Source organism: Aquarana catesbeiana, linkage group LG04 (genome assembly GCF_042186555.1).
Source record: "Aquarana catesbeiana isolate 2022-GZ linkage group LG04, ASM4218655v1, whole genome shotgun sequence".
NCBI classification, from domain to species: domain Eukaryota; kingdom Metazoa; phylum Chordata; class Amphibia; order Anura; family Ranidae; genus Aquarana; species Aquarana catesbeiana.
The window spans coordinates 555,263,589-555,284,173 of record NC_133327.1 but is presented as its reverse complement, the minus strand read 5'-3'; the positions used below and the strand labels follow the sequence as shown (position 1 = coordinate 555,284,173).

The 20,585-nt window shown below is 43.0% G+C and overlaps 1 protein-coding gene across 1 annotated transcript in view; it reads right to left on the bottom strand.

Moving 5' to 3' along the window:
* Positions 1 to 1,001: 1,001 nt before the first annotated feature.
* The window catches only part of SPRTN (SprT-like N-terminal domain), a 29,306-nt gene continuing 9,722 nt past the window's right edge, over positions 1,002 to 20,585 (bottom strand). The window contains exons 2-5 of the mRNA XM_073627977.1: positions 16,737 to 16,836; positions 12,736 to 12,864; positions 10,379 to 10,643; positions 1,002 to 3,868 (exon numbers count right to left, since the gene is read on the bottom strand). Coding sequence (XP_073484078.1) covers positions 3,195 to 3,868; positions 10,379 to 10,643; positions 12,736 to 12,864; positions 16,737 to 16,836 — 1,168 coding nt within the window. The 3' untranslated portion in view covers positions 1,002 to 3,194. The remainder of the gene's footprint in view (positions 3,869 to 10,378; positions 10,644 to 12,735; positions 12,865 to 16,736; positions 16,837 to 20,585) is intronic.

Here is a 20,585-nt window from a genome sequence, read left to right as displayed (position 1 = left end):
CAAGAAACAGGAAGTGGGCTGTATAAGGTATTTACTGGCAGAAAAAAAAATGTTCTACTATCCAAAGTTAAAACAACAAGGGCAAAAGATTTAATAGATGGAAAGTTGAAAAAAATGACTGAAGGTCTGCTTTAAGGACCTGAGGATTTAGCCTTGCCTTCTATACAGTATTTGACTTCTATTGAAGCAAATACTGATACATGTCTACACTTGCATGGTCTACTTTTTATGGGGCCAGGAAGGGGTGTCTTTATTATTTGGGGAGGGGTTGTTTCTTTAGGGCTGCTGGCTAAAGAGTCACCTATGTATGTCTGTGCATTTCTATTATGCTTTATTTCATGTCACCAGGGGGATGTTTTCTTTTATTTTGTTTGGTTGTATGTAACCATCTGCACCATTTTGAAATTCACGGTATGTTGTATTGTACTCTTGCTACTTTTCACTGCGTCGGCAGTGCTTTAACGTTGTTTTTGTAGCGCTCTTCGGCCGCTAGTGGGGCGCTTTTAACCCCCGCTAGTGGCCGAAAAAGGGTTTGGCGGCGCTGCCCATTGATTTCAATGGGCAGGGGTGCTTTAGGAGCGGTGATTTCAACGCTCCTACAGCGCTGCAAAGAAGCTGCTTGCAGGACTTTTTTTTTTTTCACACTGGGATTGCAGCTGAGGCTTTTTTCAGGTGCTATTTTTAGCGCTAAAGCACCTGAAAAACGCCTCCAGTGTGAAAGGGGTCTTAAAATAAACACAGGAAGGTGCAGCGCTCTAAACAGGGGAATACCAACAGGCAGGGCGGAGTCCACAGGTGGGTGCTCAGGCTGCGGTGTCCTCCAGACAACACCCAATTATTTATTGGCAGTGACCAAGGCTCTCCAGCCGAAACACGTCTGCTTTTTTGTTTTCCTACATGTGCCAATAAATTATTTTCTTAGGGATTGGAGTTGCCGGATATTTTTCTATTTTGTCATTAAAATAAACACACCTATAGGCCTCAGTAAAAAAACAAGATCGTAAAGGTCTTATATTACATTTATTGAACATTTAAAAGAAACAAACAGGTATAATAAATATTAAGGTGTAAAAGCAAACCTATACCACCCAAGGCAAAGTAAGTTTAATTTTACAGGAGCACTTAATTCTGTAAGTAGGAAAGAGAAGTATACTATATTGCCCCATACCCAGAAGAACTATCAGTTATTACTGGGGCCGCCCACCACCGATACAGGCAGCAGGGGTGCGCTGTAAAGGCACATAATGACTGCTTATGATTCTACCTGGAAAGCAAACCTCTTATTTTGTGTAGTAGGAGTCCAAAGTATGTCTGCTTTAAAGCTAAACTCATCATCTGTGAAAATTTACAAGTAAGCAGGAAACCACCCCCGCACACATCGCAAGGGTAATGGTTTTTGTCTAGGTAGGGAATAAGCAGCAATAGTTACCTTATTCCTTATTTCCCAAGCACACTACAGTATGTGGGCAGTCCCTTGAGGGCCTCATGTGCAACACAGGACCAACACATAAGGATGTCAGACGGATCACGGATGGTTAAGTGGCAAAGAGTAACAGCTTCATGGGACCAGTGTTGCAGCATAGGAGAAACCTGAAGGAGCAAGGAATAAAGTACATATTTGACCTTTTTCTTGACCCGCTGGACAAAACAAACCATTAACCGCTGCATTGCCAACAGTGAGGAGGGCACTGCCTTGCTAATTTTTACAGCTGGCTGGAGTTTGGCTTTAAGTCTGTAGCTTAAAACAAATTAATTCCAAGTAAAACAGATACATTTGATAAAATACCTATTAACCTAAACATTCCAGGACATGAGTAAACCCACACAGGGGTTGGGGCTTTACCGAAATGGCAAACTGCTGTCCTCGGTGTTGAGCAAGCCTTGAAGAATCCAAGAGCCAGGCTTTGTAGTCTGCTGTTTATTTTTAAATATCAGATGTATGCATGGTGAGCGAATCAAACACCTGCTATGAGGCATGGGAGTGATAACAGATGTCCATGTCAGTCAAGAAATCCACGACCCATGCATGGACAGATCATGCTGCATGTGCTTAAATGCAAACATCAGACATATTCTCTTCACAGGGATTACTTAATTGGCCCTGAATCTGTCAAGTCCTGATTTAACTATTAAAAGAAACAATATAGAACTTTCCCATTCTTGTTCCACTTATGTTAAATGTGATGCTAGTAAGGCACTATGCGTGAGAAAGTTTTCATCAGCACATTGATCTGTATGTTTGTGACATGTTTCGTTTCTACAAAATTAGGCCCTTGGCACATCGACAGGAAAGAAGAGCCTTTACAGATGCATCTTCCTGTCCTGTGTTATTGAAAGTTAAAGTGGAATCTACTTCTATCTCCATTAAAAGACTATTCTGTCTACCCTGTAAAAGAAAAGATGTCTACACTTCCCTATACTGAAGCCACTCTGGTCACATGACCAGCTTCAGTAAGCCTATGGGCTCTGAAGCCATTGTTGCTGCCTCTCCTCTACACTGAAGCTGGAAGCTGGTCATGTGACCAGACTGGAGCAGCTTCAGATTAGACATCTTTCCTTTTACAGGGTAGAAAGAATAGTCTTAGAATAGGGGTGGAAGTAGATTTAGGCTTAGTTAGGGTTTTAGTGGAATGCCACTTTAACGTGAGTTTCCCTGTCCTTACAGCTTGCATATGTATATATTCTTGACAGTAAGATATATTACATATGTACCATAGGTCAAAAGAACCCATTGCATTCAGATCTGTATGTACTTGTGTTCTAGTGCTTGATGTGTTATCTGCTGAACTTTGGTGTATTTTTATTACAGCTGAGGTTAATCAGAACGCACTTTAAGACTGTAGACATGCTATCTGGTACCAAAAAATACCTACAAAATTTGCTTTTGTTCCTCATGTGCAAAGAATAAAAACCAAAAGAACAAGGTGAAAAACGTCATAAAAAAAAGGAACAAGATAATAGTCACAGCCCCTGCCGGTTTTCACATAGTACTGTCATTTTAGGTACATGAAGTGAACGAATCCAGATGCCCTTGATTAAAACGCAATTGCACAAAAATATAAAAGCTTTGTCAAGTTTAACAGAGGATTGTATCTTTTTTCAACACAATGTAGAAACTTATCCTGATGATAAACAGTCGTAAAACAGCACATAAGGATTGAAGTAAAAGCAATGCAAAATACTAGAATATATTTTTATGATAGACAAGTGTCTAAGTGATCATTTATACTCCCTTCAGGAACCTCAGCATTACATACAGGACAGTTAACTTTCTTATTCTGGCTACTGGAGATGGTCTGGTTAGTAGGTCTCTGTTGGTCATAAGGGATATTTATTGTTGGTTTATTGCTAGTAGTGCTTACTCCTGATAGGTTTGGAAAAAAGTGCTTAATCCCCTGACTGCTGTCCATTCTGGGCCTTTTAGGAGCTTGCCCAAAACTTCCTTCTCTCCTGCTTTCCTGTGAGGTAGATGGTATACTCTGCGATGAAGTTAGCATTTCAGACGATATCCTCTTTTGTGTCATAGTAGAAGGTTTTTCACTTTTAGTCACTGATGATGCTACATTCCTGCTATTAAAAGGCAGTTTTACTGGAGATCCACCAACGCTGATAAACATTTTGGTGTTGGCAACTGATATTTTAGGCAACCTGGAACTGGGAACTTTGTTCTCTGTCTTATTTGATGATGATGTAGTAAAGTTGAGGATTCCATTAATGGAAGTTTTTGGCACAGGCTTGGTTAGTGCAGGTGAAGAAGGAAGGACGTTCTGGACTTTCTCACTTCGAATAGATTTACTGGATTCACCAAGTGTATAACCTTTACCGGTAAAAGGCATAAATGTACGAATGTCAATCGCCTCACTTTTTTCTGCAACACATAAAATACGAAGATTAAAATTCAATATGGTTTATCATTGGTCAACATGCTATGTATTTTCTACTGTATTGCACATTAAAGTGGTTTCCTTCACACACCTAGGGGCAATATTTACAAAGTTGTGAATGTGACTTTCACCAAACATTCACTGGTGGTGAATCATTTATTTAAAAACACCTGCAGTGAATGTTAAATTGTCCTGTACTCCATATAAAAACTGATATCACAATACCTTGAAGGGTCTTCACTAAAATAAAATATATTTTTTTTTTTATCTGCACCCCAGTGTCAGGGTTCGGAATCAGTCTGCAGATTTTCCCTGAAGTGCTGCCTCATGCATCTGCACATATACTACACACTTCAATCCATGCTCATCATTTACATTATGAAGCTGTCTTTTGCAAGGAGCTTCTGCAAATTTCCAACCTGTTACTAGTGGATTTACATACCATGTACCTGTGCAATATCTTAAAATACACAGTACACAATGGCATTGTAATCCTAGCTCTAAAAAAAAAAAAAAAAAAAAATGGTTAGGTGTCAACTTTTTATTTTTCTGGTTTTTAATTCTAGAAATGGTTATATAAAATGTTTATATTAAAAATGTATATTAAATACATATGTATACAGCATATACCCATGATGCAATTCATTCACAGAGCATAGATGTTTTTAAACTAAAAGGACACACTCATGTAAACAGAGATCACACCACATATGTGCGGCATCGCCATGAACATTAGAGAAAAAGCAATAATTTTAGTGCAAGACCTTTTGTGTAGCTCTAAACTGGTAACTTGTAAAGAATTTTAAAGTGTTGCCTATGGAGATTTTTAGGTATCGTAATTTGGCATCATTCCACAGGCGTAATTTTAAAGCATGGCCTGTTTAGTATACATTTGCTTGGCCTAGCATCATCTTTTAAATTTTACCAAACAATTGGGTATTATATTGTGTTTTTGTACAAAAAAAATGAAAGTATATATTTTTTCCGATCCGAGTATAAGTCGAGGCCCTAATTTACCACAAAAAAAAAAATGGGAAAAACTTATTGACCCGAGTATAAGACGAGGGTGAGAAATGCAGCAGCTACTGTAAGTGGAAAAAGAGGGTCAACAATGCCCATCTGCAGCTGTATACCTCCCTGTGTCCTGTGCATGTGTCATGTACCTGTGTCCTGTGTATATGTGCATGTGTATATGTACCTGTGTCCTGTGTATATGTGCATGTGTATATGTACCTGTGCCCTGTGTATATGTGCATGTGTATATGTATATGTACCTGTGCCCTGTGTATATGTGTATATGTATATGTACCTGTGCCCTGTGTATATGTGCATGTGTATATGTACCTGTGTCCTGTGTATATGTGCATGTGTATATGTACCTGTGTATATGTGCATGTGTATATGTACCTGTGTATATGTGCATGTGTATATGTACTTGTGTCTTGTACCTGTGTATATGTACTTGTGTCTTGTACCTGTGTATATGTGCATGTGTCATCTACCTGTGTATATGTACCTGAGTCCTGTGCATGTGTGTGTGTCATGTGTGCCCTGTGTCCATGTGTGTCATGTGTGCCCTGTGTCCATGTGTGTCATGTGTGCCCTGTGTCCATGTGTGCCATGTGTGCCCTGTGTCCATGTGTGCCATGTGTGCCCTGTGTCCATGTGTGCCATGTGTGCCCTGTGTCCATGTGTGCCATGTGTGCCCTGTGTCCATGTGTGCCATGTGTGCCCTGTGTCCATGTGTGCCATGTGTGCCCTGTGTCCATGTGTGCCATGTGTGCCCTGTGTCCATGTGTGCATGTGCCCTGTGTCCATGTGTGCATGTGCCCTGTGTCCATGTGTGCATGTGCCCTGTGTCCATGTGTGCATGTGCCCTGTGTCCATGTGTGCATGTGCCCTGTGTCCATGTGTGCATGTGCCCTGTGTCCATGTGTGCATGTGCCCTGTGTCCATGTGTGCATGTGCCCTGTGTCCATGTGTGCATGTGCCCTGTGTCCATGTGTGCATGTGCCCTGTGTCCATGTGTGCATGTGCCCTGTGTCCATGTGTGCATGTGCCCTGTGTCCATGTGTGCATGTGCCCTGTGTCCATGTGCCCTGTGTCCATGTGTGCATGTGCCCTGTGTCCATGTGTGCATGTGTGCATGTGCCCTGTGTCCATGTGTGCATGTGCCCTGTGTCCATGTGTGCATGTGCCCTGTGTCCATGTGCCCTGTGTCCATGTGTGCATGTGCCCTGTGTCCATGTGTGCATGTGTGCATGTGCCCTGTGTCCATGTGTGCATGTGCCCTGTGTCCATGTGTGCATGTGCCCTGTGTCCATGTGCCCTGTGTCCATGTGTGCATGTGCCCTGTGTCCATGTGTGCCCTGTGTCCATGTGTCCATGTGTGCATGTGTCCATGCGTGTCATGCGTGCATGTGCCCATGCGTGTCATGCGTGCATGTGCCCATGCGTGTCATGCGTGCATGTGCCCATGCGTGTCATGCGTGCATGTGCCCATGCGTGTCATGCGTGCATGTGCCCATGCGTGTCATGCGTGCATGTGTCCATGCGTGTCATGCGTGCATGTGCCCATGCGTGTCATGCGTGCATGTGCCCATGCGTGTCATGCGTGCATGTGTCCATGCGTGTCATGCGTGCATGTGTCCATGCGTGTCATGCGTCCATGCGTGTCATGCGTCCATGTGTCCATGTGTGTCATGCGTCCATGTGTCCATGCGTGTCATGCGTCCATGTGTCCATGCGTGTCATGCGTCCATGCGTGTCATGCATCCATGCGTGTCATGCATCCATGTGTCCATGCGTGTCATGCGTGCATGTGTCCATGAGTGTCATGCGTCCATGCGTGTCATGTGTCCATGCGTGTCATGCGTCCACGTGTCATGCGTGCATGTGTCCATGAGTGTCATGCGTCCATGTGTCCATGCGTGTCATGTGTCCATGCGTGTCATGTGTCCATGTGTCCATGCGTGTCATGTGTCCATGCGTGTCATGTGTCCATGCGTGTCATGTGTGCATGTGTCTGTGTGCATGTGTCTGTGTGCATGTGTCTGTGTGCATGTGTCTGTGTGCATGTGTCTGTGTGCATGTGTCTGTGTGCATGTGTCTGTGTCCTGTGCATCCTCCGTGTGCCGCTCTGCACCGATCAGCGTGTGTGGTGGCCATTCACTGTTCAAAAGCCGCGCCTCCTCCTCCTCCATGATAGGCAGAAAACTCCATTTCCCAGCAGTCAGCCTATCACGGACATTCTCTCATCCTCATACCACGGACGAGGATGGGAGAATGTCCGTGATAGGCTGTACACTGACTACCTATCACAGACGAGGAGGCGCGGCTTTTGAACAGTGAGAGGCTGCCGAGTGCTATTTAGCAATGTAGCACACGCTGGCCGCCGTCTGCCTGCATGACACGCTGATCATGTAGGAAGACGGCGGTGACTCGAGTATAAGTCCAGTCCCCAAAAAGTGGCTGAAAATTTTGACTTATACGGTATATATACACACACACAGTATCTCACAAAAGTGAGTACACCCCTCACTTTTGTAAATATTTTATTATGTATGTATGTATGTGTATATATATATATATATATATATATATATATATATATATATATATATATATATATACATACACACACACACACACACACATACACACACACACACAGCTTGTATAGCAGTGTAAATTTGCTGTCCCCTCAAAATAGCTCAACACAGCCATTAATGTCTAAACCGCTGGCAACAAAAGTGAGTACACCCCTAAGTGAAAATGTCCACATAGGGCCTAATTAGCCATTTTCCCTCCCCGGTGTCATGTGACTTGTTAGTGTTACAAGGTCTCAGGTGAGAATGGGGAGAAGGTGTGTTAAATTTGGTGTTATCGCTCTCACTCTCTCATACTAGTCACTGGAAGTTCAACATGGCGCCTCATGGCAAAGCACTCTCTGAAGATCTGAAAAAAAGAATTGTTGCTCTACATAAAGATGGCCTAGGCTATAAGAAGATTGCCAAGACCCTGAAACTGAGCTGCAGCACAGCGGATTAACAAGACAGGTTCCACTCAAAACAGGCCTTGCCATGGTCGACCAAAGAAGTTGAGTGCACATGTTCAGCATCATATCCAGAGGTTGTCTTTGGGAAATAAACATATGAGTGCTGCCAGCATTGCTTCAGAGGTTGAAGGGGTGAGGGCAGCCTGTCAGTGCTCAGACCATACGCCGCACACTGCATTAAATTGCTCTGCATGGCTGTCTTCCCAGAAGGAAGCTTCTTCTAAAGATGATGCACAAGAAAGCCCGCAAACAGTTTGCTGAAGACAAGCAGACTAAGGACATGGATTACTGGAACCATGTCCTGTGGTCTGATGAGACCAAGATAAACTTATTTGGTTCAGATGGTTTCAAGCGTGTGTGGTGTACAAAGACAAGTGTTTCTTGCCTACAGTCAAGCATGATGGGAGTGTCATGATCTGGGGCTGCATGAGTGCTGCCGGCACTGGGGGGCTACAGTTCATTGAGGGAACCATGAATGCCAACATGTACTGTGACACACTGAAGCAGAGCATGATCCCCTCCCTTCGGAGACTGGGCCGCAGGGCAGTATTCCAACATGATAAAGACCCCAAACAATCCTCCAAGATGACCACTGCCTTGCTAAAGAAACTGAGGGTAAAGGTGATCGACTGGCCAAGCATGTCTCCAGACCTAAACCCTATTGAGCATCTGTGGGGCATTCTCAAAAATGGAGGGTGGATGAGCGCAAGGTCTCAAACATCCACCAGCTCTGTGATGTCATCATGGAGGAGTGGAAGAGGACTCCAGTGGCAACCTGTGAAGCTCTGGTGAACTCCATGCCCAAGAGGGTTAAGGCAGTGCTGGAAAATAATGGTGGCCACACAAAATATTGACACTTTGGGCCCAATTTGAACATTTTTACTTAGGGGTGTACTCACTTTTGTTGATAGCGGTTTAGACATTAATGGCTGTGTGTAGAGCTATTTTGAGGGGACAGCAAATTTACACTGTTATACAAGCTGTACACTCACTACTTTACATTGTAGAAAAGTGTAATTTCTTCAGTGTTGTCACATAAAAAGATATGATAAAATATTTACAAAAATGTGAGGGGTGTACTCACTTTTGTGAGATACTGTATATACACTATATTGTCAAAAGTATTGCGACGCCTGTCTTTACACGCACATAAACTTTAAAAGGGGTTGTCCTATGTATTAAGGTGAAAAAACTTCTGACACTGACCAGCCCCCACCCCCTGTTTTACTCACCTGAGCCCTTCGCTCCCTCAGCGGAGACGCGCTCTTTCTCTCTGCCTGGGGTTCTCGGCTCTTGATTGGATAGATTTATAGCAGCGCAGCCATTGGCTCCCGCTGCTGTCAATCGGCAGAGTCCGACATTCTGTGTCTATAGACACAAATGCTGGACACAGGAGCGCGCTCGCAAGGTAACCACCCAGGAGAGCGCTTCTCCCAGGGGGTTTACTGATGAGAAGAGGAGCCGCCGGGGGACCCCAGAAGATGAGGTTCGGGGCCACACTGTGCAAAAAGAACTGCACAGTGGAGGCAAGTATGATATGTTTGTTAATTAAAAAACAAAACAAAAAAAATGAAGGTTTAGTGTCACTTTATCTCAGTCTTATGCCCCGTACACACGGTCGGATTTTCCGACGGAAAATGTGTGATAGGACCTTGTTGTCGGAAATTCCGACCGTGTGTAGGCTCCATCACAAATTTTCCATCGGATTTTCCGAGACACAAAGTTTGAGAGCAGGCTATAAAATTTTCTGACAACAAAATCCGTTGTCGGAATTTCCGATCGTGTGTACACAAATCCGACGCACAAAGTGCCACGCATGCTCAGAATAAATAAAGAGATGAAAGCTATTGGCTACTGCCCCGTTTCCCGACGTACGTGTTTTACGTCACCACGTTCAGAATGATCAGATTTTCCGACAACTTTGTGTGACCGTGTGTATGCAAGACAAGTTTGAGCCAACATCCATCGGAAAAAATCCTAGGATTTTGTTGTCGGAATGTCCGATCAATGTCCGACCGAGTGTACAGGGCATTAGTCTGTAGTCTATTAATTATATAATATGTTTGGGGGTTCCAAGTAGTTTTCTTGCACAAAAAAAAAAATGTTTTTTTTACATGTAGGAGAGGAATGTCAGAATATGCCCATATTGGAAGTGGTTAATGGAGTTGCTCCATAGGTAGTCACACCAGTGAGATATTGCTCCCTTGCTGGCGGGTGAGATTTGGCAGCACTTTGGGCCAGGGAGGGAGTGATTCCATAGGAGGCAAGTAAAAACCTCTCCCAGGTGATTTTGCTGGTGGCGATGTGTGACCAGAGGCCAAATCACCTGTGTGACATCTAAAGTGAGGTCAAGCCCTTAGTATGTGAAACACCTAGACAAACAAATTACAGAAGGTGTGGAATTCATAAAATGTTTTTGTCATAAAATCTTTATTACCTTTTGTCATGTTCTTGGCCTGGCTTTCAGAAACCTTCTCCTTTTTCTTGTCTTTATGAGAAGTGGACTCTGGTTCTTTCACCTTAGTGTAAGTTCCCCCACAAGTTCTCTGATGGTCAGCCCACCAAGGATCATTTGCAGATGGTGCTCGGTTCATTGCGCGTTTCACATATCCAAAATATGGTCTTCTGGACTGACAGGGGCCATTACACCTCCACCAGTGTTTTCTGTATTCATCTACTTCATCATGAAAACTGTGATAAACCTAATCAGGTATTAAAGATAAAGTAATACAGTAAAATTACAATGGTAGTCAAAGCAGAACAAAAAGAAATACAAATACGCTTATTGTCCATTTTTTTTACTTTATGAAGAGCTTGTAAGAATACATTTATGATACCACTGTCTTCATGTTAAAAATAGCCTTCTAGAAAGATTTTGTGGTTCAAGGCTTAAATATTGAGAGTCTGTAGAAAACTTAGTTTACATCATACCCTTTTGCTGTTTAACATAAGTTATTAAGGACACCAGTATTCGGAATACCTTAGATCCCTTTATCAGCCTTTACACAATTCAAAATGCATCAAGCAATACAAAGTGATCTAAAGAATCCTAAAATCTTGCATATTTGATTGAATAAATTAGCCAATAAAAACAAATTTCAAACTCCAAACGTTCTGCCTTAATTGATGGCTAACAGGGTACAATACTCTAGTACTGCTACTGAAATTTTATAACCAAAAAAGGAGTCTACAGAAAGTTGAGATCTTTTTCCTGATTTGGGCATTTCACTGTTTTTAGGTTATGTCTACAGAACCTGCCAACTGTTTTCACAGATATAGTTAACTGCCAGATTGGATTTGTTCCCAGCTAAAGAGTGTTGTTTGAGTGGACACAGCTGTCAAAGTCAGGGGTCAGGTTCAGAGACCAGTAGAGGGACTCCCACGGACCAGCAGGATTGGTATACAAGCAGGTCACCCTGGAAATAAACGCAGGCTCACCTGAGGTGCAGTGTCTAAGTACTAACTGGTGTTCACCAGAGCTACTGATGGTGGAAATGGGTTTAGCTGCAAGTTAGTACCAGGTCGCAGTCCTCAGGATCGCCCCACCAGGAGGTGAGCAAGTTGGGGTCCAGTAGTGGATATAACAGATAAGGACCAAACAGAAGCGTAGCCTGTAAACAAGCCAAAGGTCGGTAACAAGCAGTTGCAAGTTGGGATCAAGCTGAAGCATAGTCGAGAAACAAACAAAGGGTCAGTAACCAGTGGTAGTAAAGATATGGACAGCAGCAGGAAAGACAAAAGCGAGACACTGGCTGGAGAGAGCACAAAAATCTGGCAAACAAGGAGTGCTGAGACATATCAGGAAGTTCATGGGAGGAGCAAAGAGTTCAAGGTTCAGGACAAACATGGTTCAAAGAAGGATTATTCAAGGAGTTGTCCAGGGAAATGTACAGCATTTCAGGTGGCTCAGCAAGAAGCAACATTACCTGACACAGCAGAGGTTCCAGGTTCAAATTTAGTCCCCAACACCAGCACTAGAGATGTCTCCAAATATCACCCAAACCATCCTCTCCGCTCCTAGTCAGACCTCCTGTTCTCTAGCTCTCGTCTCCTCCTCCCATGCTCATCTCCATGACTTCTCCAGAGCCTCTCTCAGACTCTGAAACTCACTACCTCAGCCTGTAAGGCTATCTCCTACTCTAGCTGCCCTTAAGTGATCCCTGAAAACTCATCTCTTCAGGGAAGCCTATCACACCTGCAACTAACTGAACTTTTAACTCTTCCATATGCTCAACCCCCACAGTTATAAACTTTTGTACCACTTGCCCGCCCTATTAGATTGTAAGCTCTCATGAGCAAGGCCCTCTTAACCTTCTTGTATTTTATTGTATTGTAACTGTATGGTCTCCTTTTAGATTGTAAAGTGCTGCACAAACTGTTGGCGCTATAAAAATCCTGTATAATAATAATCACATGATCAATCCCTGTGTTTTAGTAAACAGTGCGCTTTGACGTTTTTTTTAAAAAGCGCAGAGATGCCTTTAATTTGACCATAAGCTCTGCAGGAGAATAAATGTCCCAATTACAGATGCACGGAGTGAGGATTTTGGGTAATATTTACAAAAAAATATTTCTAAGATATAAAAAAGGTAGCGTTGATACCATTACAATTTTTAAAAGCTTTGAGTAAAAATTATGAGCACCCTTTTTAAAAAGAATTTCATAAAAGAACACATTTTTATTTTAATGTAAAGAATTTTCAGATACAAACTTAGAGCTTCTATTTAAATATCTGGGCCTGCACCCCTTCTGTTCAACTAATGAAACCTACACGACAAACAAAGACATACTTACAGATATCTTGGCACCAGTAAGACCATTTATTCGATTCATATGTTTGAGGAACTCTGGGCCATGAGAATCCCGATCTTTGTTGTTGTGTGTGACAAACAGAAGGGCATGGATCATTTCATGGAGTAATGTCTGTAAAGCACAAAATCAATCAACTTCTTTACACCAAGATTTACAGACAATACTACCACCAGTCTTCATCTGTCAACTGCAAATACTTAACTTTCAAAGTAAAGAAAGAAAAGTAGAAACTCTGCATGACTGTTGGCTTTCAATCCCAGTTGTCACTGACTTGGTCTCCGACTAACATTTGGTCACCTTCAAAGGAAAGCAGTGTACCAAATAAAAGTCTTACAAGTCCCTAAAATAATTTAATAAAAATTATTTAGGCAGGTAAATAAGTGGTAATGTTATTGTCAAGTTAAATAATGCTGATAAATTTGGCCTGGGCATTCAGACCTCAATGACCTCAAGTCATGAAAGGGTAAAAGGTTTGCTTCATAATGATCCATACAATTTTGTATAATTTGTGCTAAAGTTAGCTACTCATAACTAATGCCCTGTACACACGGGTGGACTTTTTGGCAACAAAGGTCCGACAGTCTTTCCGACGGACTTACGAACGAACGGACTTGCCTACACACGATCACACCAAAGTCTGACGGATTCGTACGTGATGACGTACGACCGGACTAAAATAAGGAAGTTCATAGCCAGTAGCCAATAGTTGCCCTAGCGTGTGTTTTCGCCTGTCGGACTAGCATACAGAGGAGCGGATTTTTCGATAGGAACTGGGTCTGGCGGAGTTCCGACGTAAAGATTTGAAACACGTTCCAAATCTAAAGTCGACAGAAACAGTCTGCTGAAGGTCCGGTGAAGCCCACACACGGTCGGATTGTCCGCCGGATTCGGTCCATCGGACCAGTCCGGTCGTGTGTACGCGGCATAAAGTGGTTCCAAAGGCAGAACACCTTTAGGCCCTTTTCAGACTGGTGCTCTGATCAATTTTCAGGTGGACCTAATTGGAAGGTCTACTCTTCCCTATAGACAGGCAGGTGTAAATGAACTTGTGTCCGCTTACACCCGCCTACCTCTGGGTCCGATCAAGTCCACTAAAAAAAGGAAGAGGACTCCCTCCTCTTCCGTTTAGACGAAGCAGATAGGAGGTAGCTGTGTGTAAATGGACAACGGAGTCAATTTACTCCCAGCTGCCCATAGAGAAGAGTGGGCTCTGCCCGTGCCTGCTCTGCAGATACTGAGCGGACACGGATGCGTTATCCGCCTGCTCTGCTCCAATCCGCAGGGGATCAGCTCACAAATCCCCTGCTGATCACAACAGAATCCACCCTGTGTAAAAAACACCTAATGCATCTCTTGCACCAAGATAAAAAAAATGTATTGTCCCCTCACCCCCCTTATACTTACCTGAGCCCGATCCAGTAAGGTGCCTGTCTGCAGCGGCACTGGTCTGTCTGTCTCTCTCTCTCTCCTCACAGGACAGATAGGCAGCAGCAAGGCCATTGGCATCTGCTACTGTCAATCAAATTCTGTAAGGAGGGAGCAGGGGACAGGGCTGAGCAGTGCTGTGTGTGTCAATAGGCACACACAGCCTGGCTTGGGAGCGAGCCCGCAGGTGTGCCACCATAGGACGTGACTTTCAATGATGGTACACCTTGAAGAGGAGGAGCCTTGAGTGCCAGCGGGGGACTCCACTGCATAGAGCATGTAAATATAGCATGATTAATAAAAGACAGAAACATAAGATTCCAGCTTACTTAATATCAGTGGATGCTAAGAAAGTATTTGGGCTCAGGTTCACGAGGGATTTCTTACAGAAACACTGACAATTAGGACTAGGCCCCAATATGTTACATAAAATTTTAGCCCTTTACCATAACCCAGCAGCTTCAGTAGGCTCTAATGGAATTCTTTGGGACACCATTTAAATCCATATTGGAACCTGCCATGGGTGATGACTGCTTTCACCATTGTTATATATTTTAACAATGGAACATCTGGCTATAGCCTTTCAAAACAACCAAGATATCAAAAGGGATCTGTGTCAAGGTAAAACAATACAAATTATCTCTTTTATACTGAAGATCTTTTGTTATATATTACATCCCCACACGTATCTCTTTCCTCCATTATTTGTGAATTTGAAAAATTAGGGCATTTGAGCAATTTTAAAGTGAACTTTGACAAAATAGGGGCCTTATATCACTATCCCCTCAGAAATCATCTCGTATCCAGAAGAATCTCTCTTTTAAGTGGCAGTATACAGCTAATAAATATTTGGGGATTCTTATACCATCTACCCTTTCCAGTCTTGCTGATCCAAATTATACTCCCCTTCTATATAAAATCCAACAATGCCTGCAATCTTTTAAAAGACTATACTTCTCTTGGCTTGGATGGATGAAAATTATTAAAATGGACATTTTACCTAAATTGCTTTGTATATTCAAGACAACACCTGTTCCTCCACCCCTGGTCTGATAGCCCAATTCAATAATGCCATACAAATTTATTTGAAACAATAAAAAATACAGAATTAAGAGTACAGTAGTTATCATTACTCGAAAATAAAGGTGGGGGAATAGCTCCCGCATTTGTCCCCGTACCTCCATGCATCTTTATTTAATATTAGTTTGATGGCATCGGAGACCAAACAAACTGTGGCCTACTTCAGAGGAAGATCTTGTTATCTAGACATTACCTCCTTACTTTGGACACCACCCACGTGTAGACCCCCCAAACATTCCTTGCCCCTGTTAGTCACGGCCACGCTACAGACATGGGACTCTTATGTAAAAAGAGAGCTGTATTCTACCAAATGAGATCCCTGACCCCATTGTATGGGAACTATGCACTCCCTCTGTCCTTAAGGTCGGCCATAGATGGAGCAAATTTCTTTCCTGCAACCACAGGCAGACAGTGTTATCGGGAAATCCCTCCAGCCGAGCCATTGTGTTCCCCTGCTAGCGAGGCGCTGGGAGAACACAGCGCTTTATCACTAGCTGCTGGTATAGCCACTAGCATTATCGTATGTAAAATCCAGCAGGCTGGTTGTACCCAAGTTGATCGATTAACTTGGGTACATTTAGCCTACCCATACATGGTTCGAATCTCGGCCGGTTCAGATGGAACTAGCCAAGATTTGAACTATATATGTGCAGGCTGAATGTACCCAAGTTTTTCGATCAATCAACTTGGGTACAACCAGTCTGCCGGATTTTACATGCGGTTATTGCTACCAGCTGGTATATGGCCGGCCTAACCCAATCTTACTTCTTATCATAGACTAGAATAAACAGGACTCTCCTAAAAACACATGCTAACACAGGACAAATTACCTTCTCTTATTATACCTTTCTGCCATGTCCAAATGCTCAAATAACTTGGACTATATGGTCTCATTTCAGATTATCTACAGAATTTACATATAAACTTTAACACATGACCTATAGATACCAAAACCTAGCCATCTTCTGTCAGCTGGGACAAATAATCTAAGGACAGTGTTTGGCTCAAATATTTTTATTATTCCCTTTTTCATTTCTCTACCTCCCTTATATCCCTTTTCCCCTCTCAATTTTCCTCCTTTTACCTAAATAAATCTTTGCTGACGTAATTTTATTGCATGTTCATACATAATTTCATGTATGTACAGATGCATGTGAAAGGAGTAATAAAAAGACATATCAATGCACATTATTGTGAGAAGAAAAAAAAGGAAGAGTTTTTCACGTAAGAAGGGATGCAAGCAGCCTCAAAGAGAATTCTGGGAAACGTTGCCCACAGCATTGCTACAATAGTGCAAAAAAATTGAAATTGTAATATCTTGACAGATTTGTATCATCACAATGAATGCAGACTAAAAAGAAAAGTAATTTTAGTAACACATTAGAAAATGGTTCGTGGAGCAGCTTTTAGTGTGTATTATTTTTAACCAGAAATCTGCATTTTTTTCGGGCCTTTTGTTACCCATATGTTCTTCTTACCTGTACAAGATCTTTTCTTGGCCTTAATGACAACAGAGGTTTACTAAGACGTATAGAACACAAGCCTCCCCTTCCTTCATAGGCACAAACTCCTGCACATCTAAAGAAAACAGAATACAAAAAAAATAAATAAATAAATAAATACATAAAAATATGCCATACATACCTTTGCCATATACACTGATTTATCCTTTAATAAAAGTCAAGCAGAAAACTCCGCGCTTAGGGCCAACAAAAGGTATGCAGCCTCCTCTAATAGACCCCCTGAGCGGCTAGTGCATAATTCAGATCAATAAGATAGGGTAAGTGGCGCTCCCTAGTTGGGAGGTGAGAAAATCTCTAATTAGACACCATCAGTACTCGTATAGTGAAAACAATAAGATGATAAAAAAAATGTTTAACTATAATAAAAAACACAAAAAATGGTGAAAAATCGTAAACTTAGGTAAATAAATAACAATATATCAAAAGTGATAATCTACTAATATTAGCCCCAATAGCCCGCCACTTACCCTATCTTATTGATTTGAATTATGCACCGATTTATCCTTTGCTCTCTGTGACTGCAACCTTAAGACCCTTTTCACATACCTGCACCATTATGAAAAATGCAGAAAATACATATAAACAGCTGATAATTTTACATTTGATTGCACATCCGTCTTCCATTCAGTATCATTCCATTTCCATCTGTTTTGACCATGCCCACATGTTTAAATAGCCATGATTCTACAATAAATATGTATAGGTTACTTGGATCCTGTCTAAATTGGCCCTAGTGCATGAATGCGAGTTACTGAATGGACAACATACTGATGACACCTGTTTACATGAGTAAGGTCTGGTTCACAGAGCTTGTATCAATGTGTATGCCCATGCAAGTTTGTTTTTACCCGCACAGGTGTTCCATGCATTCTCATGGGATTTATTACTTTCAGTTTTCCATCCACAAAAAGGAGAGCTGAAAAATGGACAAATGGAAAGGGGCCTAACTTACTATAGCCAGGGGCACTGTGCTCTCTAAAGGTGATGTCAATTTTGTTTATCCAGATTTTATACCAAGCAAATAAAAAAAAATTAAGTCCTGCTAGATCACTTCAGCCCCCCCCCCCCTTTGCAGGTATAGCTATATAAAACATTAAAAATAAGTGCCTATACTTTTTAAAATCCAGTAATACACTTTCTCTCTCTCTGCACATGCTTTTAAAAAATAATAAATAACATGATGTTTAAAAAATAATTGTATCTCTGAAAATTACACAAAACCCCTAAACATTATATATATTTTCTGAAAGCAAACACCCTAGAGAATAAAATAGTGGTAGTTTCAATTTTTTATGTCACACAATATTACTGCAAAATGTTAGTAAAAGACACACTAAAGTGAATTTCAGGGCAAACAAATGCAATAAACCAGGGTTCCACAAACCCTGGGCGCCAGGTCACATTTGCGACTAGAATTAGCGGCCTGGCGCCTGGGGAGGCACAGCTGGGGGTATCCTGTCTCCGTGTGGACTCCGACCCCCCCCCCCCCTGCGATCGCGTCGGGCTGTGCTGGCCTGTAATTGAGGCCGCGGCTTTGCGGCCTTCTTCGGTCCTTCTGGAATCTGGCGCTATCTTGTGGTGGCCGTTGGTATTACAACCAGCAATGCTAATGCAATGCTAATGGAGGCAGCGCAATAGCTTTTGTTTTTATTTTTATTTTTTTTAAGTGAAAACTGTTTATTTTTTTTTTTTCTTAAAATTAAAATGAATGTATTATTTGTCATCTCCCTGCTTGGCCCCTTTCACACAGGCTGTCTGATCAGGTTCGCCTGTCAGTTTTTCAGGCGGACCTGATTGGACCTTTAGGCCCCATTCACACTAGCGCGTTTTTTGATGCATTTTGCATTTTGCAGAAATGCACGGGAATTTTTTAACATGGGTTCCTATGGAACATGTTCACATCAATGCTTTTTTGTATCTCTGCGTTTTTGGAAAGGGTCGGGGACTTTTTTTCATGCAAAAAGCAGCGTTTTGCATGTAATGGTTTTCAATGGACAAGCATCAAAAACGCAAGTGCACCGTTTTTGCAGCGTTTTTGGTGCGTTTTTGGTGCGTTTTTGCCGTTTTTTTTTTTTTTTTTGTAATTTTTTTTAAGACTGTAAAAAAAATGAAAAAAAAAAAAAAAAAAAAAACGCAAAACGCAAATCGCGGCAAAAACGCGGCAAAAACGCTGCTCAAAAACGTGGCAAGCATGAAAAAAAAACCTCCAAAAACGCTCAAAAGCAACATGCATAGGTGTGAATCGAGCCTTAGACCCCCTTTCACACTGAGGGCGTTTTGCAGGCGCTATAGCGTTAAAAATAGCGCCTGCAATCCGCCCTCAAACAGCTGCAGCATTGTCTCCAGTGTGAAAGCCCGAGGGCTTTCACACTGGAGCGCTGCGCTGGCAGGACATCAGGAAAAGTCCTGTCAGCAGCTTCTTTGGAGCGGTGAAGGAGCGGTGTGTTTACCGCTCCTCCAACGCTACTCCCCATTGAAATAAACGGGGCAGCGTTGGGATACCGCCGGCAGAACGTTGCTATTGCGGCGCATTGCGGGCGGTTTTAACCCTTTCTCGGGCGCAAGCGGGGGGGGGGTTAAAAGCACCCCACTAGCGGCCGAAATGCGCCGCAAATCCGACGGTAAAACGCCGCTATAAATAGCAGCGTTTTACCGCCGACGCTATAGGCGGCACGGTGTGAAAGGGGTCTTAGAACACGCGGGGGTGTCAGCGGTAAAGCGGTGCTATTTTTAGCACCGCTTTACCTTCGTTTTAGCGGTGCTATTCGCTATTTTAACCACTTGCCGACCGCCTAACGTAGATATACGTCGGCAGAATGGCACGGGCAGGCAGAATCACGTACCTGTACGTGATCTGCCTCCCGCGGGCGGGGGGTCCGATCGGACCCCCCCCCGGTGCCACCGGCGGTCGGCATCTGACTGGGAGCGTCGGGAGGCGAGGGGGAGACCATCCGATCGTGGCCCCCCCCTCGCGATCGCTCCCAGCCAATAGGAATCCTCCCCTGCCTGTGTGTAGTTTCACACAGGCAGAGGATGTGATGTCATCTCTCCTCGGTCTGGCAGTTTCCGTCCCAGCGCCGAGGAGAGAAGACATGTGAGTGCACAACACACACACACACACAGTAGAACATGCCAGGCATACCTTACACCCCCGATCCCCCCCCGATCGCCCCCCGATCACCCCCCCCCCGTCACAAACTGACATTAGCAGTATTTTTTTTTTTTTTTTTTTCTGATTACTGCATAGTGTCAGTTTGTGACAGTTACAGTGTTAGGGCAGTGAGTATTACCCCCCTTTAGGTCTAGGATACCCCCCTAACCCCCCCTAATAAAGTTTTAACCCCTTGATCACCCCCTGTCACCAGTGTCACAAAGCGATCATTTTTCTGATCGCTGTATTAGTGTCACTGGTGACGCTAGTTAGGAACGTAAATATTTAGGTTCGCCGTCAGCGTTTTATAGCGTCAGGGACCCCCATATACTATCTAATAAAGGTTTTAAACCCCTTGATTGCACCCTAGTTAACCCTTTCACCACTGATCACCGTATAACTGTTACGAGTGACGCTGGTTAGTTTGTTTATTTTTTATAGTGTCAGGGCACCCGCCGTTTATTACCGAATAAAGGTTTAGCCCCCCCAGTCGCCCGGCGGTGATATGCGTCGCCCCAGGCAGCGTCAGATTAGCGCCAGTACCGCTAACACCCACGCACGCAGCATACGCCTCCCTTAGTGGTATAGTATCTGTACGGATCAATATCTGATCCAATCAGATCTATACTAGCGTCCCCAGCAGTTTAGGGTTC